The sequence below is a fragment of the Symphodus melops genome (genome assembly GCF_947650265.1).
Source record: "Symphodus melops genome assembly, chromosome: 2".
Lineage (NCBI taxonomy): Eukaryota > Metazoa > Chordata > Actinopteri > Labriformes > Labridae > Symphodus > Symphodus melops.
This window is the reverse complement of record NC_136692.1, coordinates 9,515,308-9,527,162: the sequence shown is the minus strand read 5'-3', so window position 1 is coordinate 9,527,162 and position 11,855 is coordinate 9,515,308. Positions and strand designations below refer to the sequence as shown.

General features: G+C 38.4%; 1 protein-coding gene across 2 annotated transcripts in view; it reads left to right on the top strand.

Moving 5' to 3' along the window:
* Positions 1-900: 900 nt before the first annotated feature.
* Positions 901-11,855, top strand: part of coro2aa (coronin 2Aa) — a 33,292-nt gene continuing 22,337 nt past the window's right edge. The window contains exon 1 of one of the 2 annotated variants that reach the window (XM_079337378.1): positions 901-1,417. Coding sequence is in view for 1 of the 2 variants with exons in the window: in XM_079337376.1 (XP_079193502.1) it covers positions 1,403-1,417 (15 nt within the window). In the remaining variant the exon portion in view is untranslated. The remainder of the gene's footprint in view (positions 1,418-11,855) is intronic. The other variant, XM_079337376.1, reaches the window with a different exon arrangement.

The following is an 11,855-nucleotide window of genomic DNA, read 5'->3' as shown; positions in this document are numbered from 1 at the left end:
AGAAAAAAAAACCCTGCACTTCCTTGAGTGTACGTGTGAAGCTGATGTTTTTTTCTCACTGCCTCATCGTTTGACAAGGCAGGCGGTCCTTAATTTGCCTCGAAGCCTCGATTTCTAAAGTTTGTAAAACCAAAACAACAGAAGATTTGCAACTAAGTAAACATGAATGATCTGCTGTACGTTTAGTCTGAGGTCTGACACCCGACGGAGGTTTTCCTGAGAACTGATGCTTTTTCGTCTGAGGTCTGACACCTTCGTCTGAGACCTGAGGATGTCCTAAAATGTAAGCCGTACTGCTGTCAAAACAGAACCTCTGTAGCACAGATGACACAGACAGACCTCTCAAGGTTGTTATTCGTTCTGTTAAATAGAAATTACAAAAATTTTGATTCTCACCATCTTGAGTAGTTTTAAAGATCATTCAGTATGTCGTAAGGAAATTATAGAACTGATTTATTGCTTTTATCGTCCAAGTCTATGTGACTGTGTTGAAGCTTCAACAGAAGAAACGTTTTAATACCAGCCATAATGCAGTCTGAGTAATAAAGATAATTAATGTTAAACAACATAACGCATACAGTACCTTCTGAGTCCCTGCTGTGATGACTCCATATCAACACTGGGGGGCGACAGATAGTCTCAAATAACGACAGGCACCAAACTACAAATATTTACATATTGTGCTGAATATTCTTCAACTTCAAAGAAAAAAAAAGAAAGAAAATAACTTCAAATATTCTGTATCTAATTTTTAAAAATACATTTTTTCGGCTTGTACTTTTATAGAATCTGCCAAAAAATGTTCAAGTTTTAACACAAATCGGATTTTTCTTTTCTTTAGTTCCAGACAAAATAATCAAGCATACATTATAGACAACGAGACGTGTTAATGAGAAATTTACACTCGGAAAACTTGTGCAGGGGATACTGCATGTTTGTGTGTACGGCTTTACATAGTCTTGTTGGATTATGAGCTATTTTTAATCATCCTTTGATGCTACATTTCCCCCTTGAAAATTCACCCTTCGTAGCCTCGCCCCTCTCCTCCCTCCCTCCCCCTCTTCTCTCGTCGCATCCTGTACTCGCATCTCTCTTCATCATCCTCCTCCTCCTCCTAGTGCTCGGGCACTTGTTTTTTTTTTTCTTCACATGGTGACTCTGCGTCGCTTGCAGGAGGAGGGACATGCTATGTCTCTGAGCTTCTGATATCTCTTTATTTTGTTCCTCTTCTTGGGACCCTGAAGGTCGAGCCTTGCATCATGGCTTATAAATGACAACTATGCAAAAAACACTGATGTCATAACGCGACTCGTCACCACCACCCGGCAGCTTCACCATCAGCTCCACTTCAGTCCTCTTCAGGGGAAAAACTACCACCACCTGCCGACGCGTTCTGCAACATATGACCGTCACGAAGGTGAGTTTACGTCAGAGTAAAACTCATGTAGCTTTCTGCCAAGTCTGCAGACGTGGTCGTGGACATGCTGGGTTGGGGATTAAATCCACAGTGAAAGTAGGACAGTTTGATTTGAGGCGGTTTTAAACTCACAGCGTGGCTCCGAACTGCAGCTCTGCCATGCGGCTCCACACCCTCCAAAAACCTCACAGCTCATGTTGTGTATATGTGAAGGGGATCCAGCAGTTGGCTGCATGAAGGTTGATTTGCATGTCTTTCTTTGCACGTTAAAAACATCCCCATGAGCTCCATGGGGTTATCAAACTCCTGAGAGTAACAATGCTGTTTCTACTGAAACCCGTCAAAATCACATTTCTTGAAGCATTATTTTCTACACAGGCGCTGAAGCAACTTCTCAGGTCTGTGTGGTTGCAGCCCCTGCAGGTGTAACCTTCAGGATGAGCGTTTCATGAGGAAAAACTCAGCTCAGTTCCATATCATGTAATATAAGCAGTTGTTCCACATCTCACCTAAAACTGCTCTATATGACACCAATGAGCAGAAACATCTTTAAAAGCACTTGTTCGAAGTTTATATTTAACACGAAACAAGTGAACTATGTCAAGAGTTTTATATAGCTCTGAAACGTTGTCAGATTAAAATGGAGAGCTGGACATGCGCCCAAAAAGTAGCTTCAGCTTCTTGAATGTCAAAGTTTTCTCTGCTTACTGCTGAGTACTATAATTTCTTTGGAAAAAAACTTCCTCAATGTGCTTCTATTTTTATTTTGGTACCAAGATGAAATGATCAGTAATTTAGGGGGAAGAGTTAATGATCCGATGATTTGTTATGGCTGTTAGACTTGACTTATAATTTCAGCTCCGCAAATAAAACGACTGCTGGTTTTTCTGAGAGGTTCCTTTTAAAGGGATACTTCACCATTTGCATGAAGCTTTGTATCATTAGAAACATGGAAGTAGTGTTGAATGGTCATGAACCCAGCCCTCATTTTGCTGGAAGTTTTCTTCATGTGATGCAATATGACGCTTTTTGCATCACATGAAGAAAACTTTCAAGCAAAGAAAAACACATTTTTCTCGTCTCAGGGCAACATGAGGGCTGGATTCACGACCCTTCAACACTACTACCATGTTTCTAATGATACACAGCTTCATGTAAATGGGTGAAGTATCCCTTTAAGTTATCCCCATCTATGTTGAGAAATCGCTCATTCTAAAGATTTAATCTAAAACATGGTGTCATCAGGAAAAACTAGTTATATATGTATATATAAGTACAACAAGTACTGAAAGGATTGATGACTTAATGTGTGACAGAAGAAAAGTAATCCTTATAACTGCATACTCGCAACTCCTAACTTAACTTAATGCCAAAAATGAAGGTGTTTATTATCTTTAAAGTATATTTACAGCCACATTTCTTCTTGTACCATGTGAAAGTAACTCCTACAGGTTAAACAGTAGAAGTAAAAAAGCAATTAATGTTCCCAAAACACTGCATTGTACTCACCCACTTCATGCTACAAACACCTCATTAGTTACAAGTGAAATCTATTATTTTTGCCCTGCAGGTGGCTGTATTCTGCTTGTCCTCCACATCACCAGATGGTTTGGATCCATTGTTATCACTCACTTTTGTCTGAATGGATGTCAACAAGCTTAAGACAAAAGAAAAAGTAGTTTGAGAGCTCTGTGTTTAATGAGCTGAGTCTAATGGTCAGCACATGTGGAACAGTGGGAGAAATGGAGGACTGTTTGCCAGTCCTATCCTGCAGTGTGGCATCACGTTCACAGGGGTGACGTAGCTGGTTTGATGTTTCCCTTACTGGTCAGGCCAATAACTCAAGAACTACAAGTGCTGATAATAGACTTTCTTTCTTTGTTTTCATATAATTTTGTGTATGAAGATTATTACTTTACCAAAGTGATTTTAATGTAGTTATATTCTCTGGCTCTTGTTTGTTATTGTTAGCTGAAACTCATGAGCATACGAGTTATTTTTCTGGGCCTTTTTGCCTTTATTAGATAGGACAGCTGAAGAGAAACAGGAACAGTTGATAGGAGAGAGTGAGGGATGACATGCAGCAAAGGGCCAAGGTCAAATTCTGAACCCACGGCTGCTGTGACAAGAACTGTAGCCTCTGTGCAGGGGGCGCACAGCACGACCGCTAGGCTATCATTGCTGCCTAAAGGTGGAAATAAAAATAACCTTAATTTCATGACTTAGTATGAGTGTTTCATATTCAGAAAGCGTACATGTTTGTCCATTATTGATGTGAGTTCAGTGCTCATACGCTTAGTATTTAGTTTCTTTTAAGCTGGAAGCCACTGACGTATGTGCGATAACAACAGTGCTAAAGATAGGACATAATTAGTTTAACTTTGATGCTTTGTTTTTATGAATTTAAGACTGCACAACTGCATAAAGTTCAAAGGTGAGATATTAACCATCACTAGATAGCTCACATTACAGTTTGATGACTTCACTTGATATGACAGGAAAGGCGTACATCTCTAATGAACTGCAGTTAGTTGTGATATTGTTGCTAACACTATTAGCTACATTTTAAAGCTAACTTAGCGGGGGGAAAAAACGTATCTGAACTTTTTGCTTGCAGTATGACCTTTTGGATTTTTACGATCTTTTCGGATGACGTGTTGAAAAGCAGTGATGTAATGAAGATGTGCTATAGCCCCTATAAGACCCTGTGACACAGCAGTGTAACAGCTGTAACTGCATAGCTTCCTTCCCATAATTGCAACGTCAAAAGAAACTGGTCTGTAGTGTAATGTAAGTAGTTACACAGTGAAGTGTAAATATTAGTGTGCTGTAGTAATGTTGAATATTTCATTCATTAACCTGAATTGTGTCAGGCTTGACAGAAATGCCTCCTGAGTTTAAGGGCTGTGATAAGTGGAGTTGTGACTGTTGGACTTGAGTGTAGAGGTGTCGGGCCAGCTCTACATCTCTCCTAGTCGGCCTGTCATCTAGCTAATGGCAAACTCCTGCCAAAATGAGCATTACCTTAATGAGTTTTCATCACATCTACTTGTGAGAAACCAAGAACTCGTAGACAGAAAACAAAAACCCTGTGCCCCTTACAGCCGCCTTCACACAGCTTCAAGGTCTCTAGACATGTTTTAATGAGGTTTTTGAGTTATTTTAAGACACTGTACTTTGTTGCCGTTTACTTCGACTTTGTCTCGAGTGAAATATGCTCTGCACTTTCATGTTTGGCTGTAAAATGCTCCCTTTTATCTTTGGCATCTTATCAGACAGACTGTTAACACATATCTGAGATTGTCCCACTTTTTCCAACCCTTAGACTTGTGTAGTTTGCTATGCCGAGGCTGACTTCTTCACAATCTTGAGGCAGATTTTCTAAGGTTGTTTTATTGCTAATTTTCCATTTGAAACTTGTAACAGGTAGTAACAAAGTCCCAGCTGCTGTAATAACTGTAAGGAAGTGAATGCATGCTTTTGTACAAACAGGACCTCAAACATGAGGTCTAACATAATTCTTCTGAAGAGTTCCCCTCTGTCATGCTGCTTATGCGCAATAAAGTGATCCACAAATAACAGGAGGTGTGCCCTGTATTCTAGACACACAGTGTGCTTTGATTACCTCTGAAGCCAGCCGTTGTTTACTCTGCAACTGCACTTTGCACTGCCACTGTAGTGTTTAAGTCTGTTGGAAACAAATAATAAAAATGAGCAGGATGTGTCTTACAAAGCTCAAACAAATGGCAGGTTGATCAGTAATTAAAGTTATGACAAATCTCTGGGTCCAACTACAGCTGGTCTGGAGCTTTTACTCATCACATAGTTTTTATTCAACAATAAAGCTGAGGGGTTCTTTGAACTTTGAAACCAGCCCATCAGACTAAACATGACAGTTGTCATAAACTTTTTTTTCGTATTTTCTTGTATTTAAATCACAAAATTGTGGGTAGTAGGGATGGTTTTTTTTATGACATCTCACATTAGCACATTGAATCAAAGACAGTAGCTCTTGAAGGGATACTTCACCCATTTACATGAAGCTGTGTATCATTAGAAAAGGAAGGAAGTTTTCTTCATGTGATGCAATATGACGCTTTTTGCATCACATGAAGAAAACTTTCAAGCAAAGAAAAACACATTTTTCTCGTCTCAGGGCAAAATGAGGGCTGGATTCACGACCCTTCAACACTACTACCATGTTTCTAATGATACACAGCTTCATGTAAATGGGTGAAGTATCCCTTTAAGCAGAATCCTAACTGTTCCTGATGCCTTGATGGCGTACAGACAGCTCCGCCTCGCAGCATCTCGACACTTCTATGGATCATGCTGTTGACATCTGTGTCATAGTTGGTCATATTTATGCTCAATTTTAAGGTCTGTGACTGCTGATTATTTTGATACAAGCAAGTCTTTAATTGCTTCCAAGAATAAAAAATCAAATATGATCAAATTGTGTAAAATAAAAGGATTTTCCCTTCATAAATTCAATAAGTGGAATGGTTGTGCAAGACAAAGATGCTCCACTACCATGACTAAAATATCTCAACACCTCTAACATCTTTTGCCTTGATATTTTGTAAAGAATTGCACAGTCTCCAGGCAAAGATTCTTCTCTGAGCAGTTCTCTTAGATTTTGTGCTGCTGATCTGCAGATGTTGAAGTGTGATTTATAATATGATGCTCGATTCAATGGAGGCAGAAACCAAACTGACTCAAAGCAATCATCCACATTGGAGTGTGCGGGTTTGAGGCACCAATCTGCTGGTGGATGTTAAGGATGATTACTGTACATGTCCTGACAATGGTTTGGAAATCCTAAAATGCTCTTATGTAACCAGTGATTCTGCATGTGCCAGAGAACCTCTCAGTGTTATTGTCACACACAAAAACACACACCGTCTAAAGACCACCAGCTCCTGCTGTTTGTGTCCCTGCAGGGTGAGTTCATTTACACAGAAAAGCCTAATGACTTTTTTTGAACAAAAGCTTCAGAAGGCCTGTTTGTATTTGCAGTCTGTGGCCCCTCTTGTTGGGTTACATCACTGTCACTCAGATCAGGTCATCCTGCACGCTTCTGACATGACAGCTGTCCGACTGGTGGAGGATTATCTGCTGCTGCTCCCACGTGGGCCAAAGAGGGAGGGGGATTACGGTAAAAAAACACAGAGAGTCCATGGATTTGCTCTTGTACAAGTTTTTTTCAGGCTGGAGGTGTCGATGTCAAGACCACAGGAAACCTTAAGACTCCTTTCATAAACTAGAGTAACGAAAGGTTTAAAACATTACACTGTTAGCCCCAGATTTTGCTCTAAAATATACATACTTTAAATACCTTGCGACTTTTGAAAAGTAGCTAATGTCAGTTTATGTTTTACTGCTAATCCTATGTATCCGTATATTTGATCATTTTGAAGTATGTAGATCCTTTATGGATGAACATGGCACGTTCATAAAAAACTATAAAAAGGGGTTTTGTCTCGTTTCCTTGGATTGGCTTTATGGAAATCATATTTACTTTTAAAGCACTACTAAAGAAAAATGAATGTAGTAAAGAAAAATGTTGCAGCTGATTGTATATTTTTCTCATATTTTCAGTCTGAATGTTCTGCTAATGTCCTATCTGTTTTGAATGTTGTCACTTTCCTATATGTGTTCATAGGAGAACTTTTGAAAGTGGTATTTATATTGACTTCAGGTTTCTTAAAGGGTTGGTTTATTTTCACCTTCTCAGATTAAGTTAATTAAGCAAAATTGTATTTCATTTAAAAAAGAAAATTTAGGGGAATCTGGCAATTCTTGGATTAGTAACCGCGGTAACAGATCTTTTATTTTTGGAACCTTGAGACAGATTTTTGACAGGATGGGTTTATTTTAGTAGCTGTGTTTCAGCGTGATGGCTTTTTGTTGTTTGTTGAATCCACATGGTTTTCACAGTGAAGCAGATGGGTCAGCAGAGTTTGATTCATTATTAATGAAGAGAAGTAGATGTCCACTTACACAGAGTGTGTGTGTGTGTGTGTGTGTGTGTGTGTGTGTGTGTGTGTGTGTGTGTGTGTGTGTGTGTGTGTGTGTGTGTGTGTGTGTGTGTGTGTGTGTGTGTGTGTGTGTGTGTGTGTGTGTGTGTGTGTGTGTGTGTGTGTGTGTGTGTGTGTGTGTGTGTGTTTGAGTGTGCTTGTTTGTTCACCATATTGATCCCTGAGCCTTAAAGTAGCCCTAATGGTTGTACCTTGTTTAAAATGCTGTCGAAACTAATGTATGTTTGTTCCCTGACAAGATAAGAAACAACTGTGTATGTTTTTTAAATTAGACTCAACAAGAGTTACAGTAAATGCTTAGACATGTAGTACAAGAGCCTTCATATGAGGACTCTGTAATTTCTTCAGATTTGTAATACATTTTGTATAAACTTTACAGGTAGAGTCAGTAGAAATGTTGGTTGCAGCTTGTAAACACAACTTTCAAACTGGGCCCATCTGGGCTTATCCCCGCCAGAAGCGCACGCCCATTGCAGGACTTGATGTCAATGTTAACTGCTTACTATCTAAGAGTATTACTTTTGTTGTTATGGAAAAACAAGAATTTAGCTAGCTACCCTGTGCTGTTTGGCATCGGCCTGTCCACCAGAACGGCGGTTAACTCCGTGTGTGCGAATTAAAGCCAACCCAAGGTTCATCCTTGTTTTCGAACAAGCTTTATCTGCTTGGCGTTTCACTTCACTAATGTATAATTATATTTTCTCTTCTTTACTTCAGGTTCAACTGCAAACGAGCATTATTTTGTGTTAAGTAATCATTTTCAAATGTTGGCATTTCTGCAATTTTTTTTTGTTTTCTTGTGTCTTAAAATAACTTTCAATTTACCATCATCAGGACAAATGTTTTTATGTCCATAATTTAACTTTACAGCTAAACAACTGCAACTGCAAACAGGCTTTTCCAGCTTACGTTGTGTTAATTTCCATTTTTCCAAAATGATAAAACATTTTTCAATTAACTTACATTCATCCTTTTAAACACCAAAAGTTCTAATTGTCATGCAAGTTGATGTTAGCATTTAGCTTAAAGACCTTGGTGCTTTAAGTTTAAAACCAATGTTAGATGCTGCCTTTCTTTCTCATTGAGCTAGCTGAGCTTCTAGCCTCACATTCAACTTTCCAGAATCATTTCTTTGATGTAGAATAATAATTGACCTTCAGTTCAGTTTTGAGCCATACTTTATATATACTCTTCAAAGTATCTACAGCTTAAGATGTCACAGAGGCGTGCAGACAGTGGACAGTCAGTGTGCTGCAGATTCAGTGTGTTTAGTATCACAGTACGTTAATACAGTTAGCTAATGGAGGTGATCTGATTAGCGATAGCCTCCCCGAGCAGGGCGTGCACTACTGCAATGCGCTGTCTGTGTATTGTTTACAAAGAGACTGAGCCTATAAAAAGGCTAGCTAATCCCCTGAGTCTCAGAAAGTGAAACTCACCTTGACGACAGTTACTATGGTTAGTATGTAGGGATGGATGGCCTTTCTGTAGCTGGTGTGGCTCACTGACACTGTTTTATTTCAGGTGATAAGGATCCCTGGGACTTAATTGGTCTGCTCCCAGGAACAAGCTCATTGCTTTTGCTAAATAATTAATTGTCTTTCAGCCAATCTATCATTTAATATTCATTACGAATATTTAACACAGTTAATTCAGCAATACAATTACTCCCTTTGCTATTTTAATTCCTGCTTTGTGAACTAATTTTAGAGCATCAAACCACAGTCCTTTTTTGCAATTGAACATTTTTCCCTTTCCATTCTTCTCTTTGATGCTAAACATTGACTGAAATTGATTCAGGAGCGTGTGCTGAAAGAGCAATCTGCACAGCAGCTGTGCTTATAGTAATTAATACAAGATAACAAAAAACCCTTGAGAGGCTTAGACCTGAGACACACTCTTGCCTCTATGCTGTGACATGATCTACAATTACCTTATATGATGTAGTGGGTGATCTTTTTCTATGTTCTGTGCCCTACAGTTTATTTATAAATGTGTGTGTGATCAGATTTATTCATCTTTTAATGTCTGTTTTTTGCCATTATGACACTTAAAAAAAAAAAAGCAAAGGTACACTAAACTGGTGGGAGCAGGTGCGTTTATTTGACATAATTAGAAGAATGTTAGCCTTTAAAAAAACACAATAAAAGTGATGGGACTAGACTGGATAAGAGGTAAGTTGTTACTGCGACAGTGTAGTAGAACACTGAGAAATCAGAAACACAAATTCAACACAGACAGCTTGTCCAGCTTTAATACATTACCGGAAAATGTTAATGTCTCATGTTAATGAGCATTATAGGCTGCCATATTAATTTTAATATTAAGTTTTTTTTATTTTTATTTATTTAACCTTTATTTAACCAGAAAGAGAAACTCTTTGAGGTTAAAAATCTTTAGAATCTTTCAAATTTAAGAGTGTCCTGGACAAAACAAGCAGTAACAGAGTTTCAGACAGACAACGAGCAGCCAAACATAGAAATACAAAAATAAATCACAAATAAACGCTATGATAAAGCTCATTAATAAGTTACCGCTGAAGCAAAGGGGAGATTAACTTAGTTTCATGATCACTGGTTAAGAGATACAATTGTCTCGGTTTTGTGCTCTTCTTTCTTTGAATTTTCAAGTTGGCTTGTTGGTGTTGTACTCACCAACATTGCCAGTTAATTCATTCTCGCTAGCTCTTGAGATAATAAAATATGGTAGTTATTTCTGCTAGGCAAATTAACAGTCACAAGCTGGAAATAAAAATCCTGCTTCGGTCTACTTTTGAGGGGAAAAAAGAACTCGGTTTTAAAGAAATGTACTCAAAACTAAAGTTGTAAATCTAGTGATGTTTTCACCTTCAATAGCTGCAAAGGTGAGACAGAATGGAACTATTGACTAGCATAGCAACAGTAACTAGGCTGGTCAGGGCTTAGCAAAGCATCTGTTGGTTTATCATGTCATTTAAAAATTACCCGAGTATACAATTTACAAATGTCAATTTGAGCTCTACCTGCAAACAAATGTTGGTTTTATTCTAAACCGTCCCTCTATAAAGCCATGATTATGTGCTCAGTGTAAAACAATCTCCGTACAACGCGTCTTCGGGCTGGACTCTCTTACTGTAAGCCAACAAAGGCATTGATTTGGTTTCCAGCGAGCTCATCAAACACGGACTTTGCTTGTAGTGCTCCAGACATAATTTACTTTTCTGAAAGATTTAATTCATATGTCTATAATGGTTACAATATAGACGTAATATAATGGTGTAAAGCTTACGTGTGAGAACAAAGTAGGGTTCAACAATAGATTTTAATTTACATTTTATTCTCGAACTTCAAATAAAGTGAAATGGATTTTCCCTGAATTGTTTCTTGGATGTGGATTTTGGGATTATTGGCTGTACAAAGTGTCTACTGCTGCCAAAGTTGATGTAATCAGGTGGTAAGGCTGTGATATCACAGATTGGGATCTGTTTCAAACAGCTGTGCTAATGCAGATAGGGGAAACATGAAAGAACAGGCATGCTAACATGTGAGTCATGTAACATTTAAGCTAACGGTTGACATCACAAGCACATGATGTACCTTAGCGGTCAGGGTGATGAAATATATCTCTTTTATGATGTCAGCCAAATATTTTTAAGATGACTTTTGACCATCGAATCAAATTCTTTGTGCTCCATGTCATTTTACATCTGCTGATTGTCATCACCTTTCTGTTTGTGATTTCTCTAAATGGATCACTCTTCATTCAGGCCTGACTACTGACATTTAAGTCTCTCCTGCTTCTTGAAATTTAAGAAAACATTTTGCAAGTAGAGACAATTGTACGCAGTGACTAAGCTGCCAAAGATGTAACTAGTGATTGTATCAGTATACTCAGTCATTCCATTACTTGTTGAGACACATGAGCAGGATTCAGTCCAAGCTAAACCTTCATTAATCCTCATGTTTCTTCATTTTGTTTTAGGGGTTGTGTTGCTGCAATCCTTTACTTCAAGATAGTCAATCACTTTTTACAACAAGTAACAACATTGATACTTATCTTAAAACCTTCTATTAAAAGCTCAGGCTGTTGGTCTCTTCACATTAAATAGAGATGTGTTTATACTAAAGTAATGCTGCTCAATCATCTCTGAACAAAGTCAGATGATAGTGAGGCGAAATGCCGAGCAGATGAAGCCTCTTCTAAAAAGGTGAACCTTGGGTTGGCTTTTAGCCAAGGACACAGAGTTGGCCTGCTTTCTGTTGGGCAATCAGGTTCTTTACCAGCTTTAGACAAAAAAAAAAACAGATCTTAACCACAAGTGTCCTGAGTTAAACCAAAATGTTGGACATTCGTTCACTTTAGACTGCACAGGAGTTTTCCTTCATCTGGTGACAACCCAAGTGCAACCATCAAGTGAA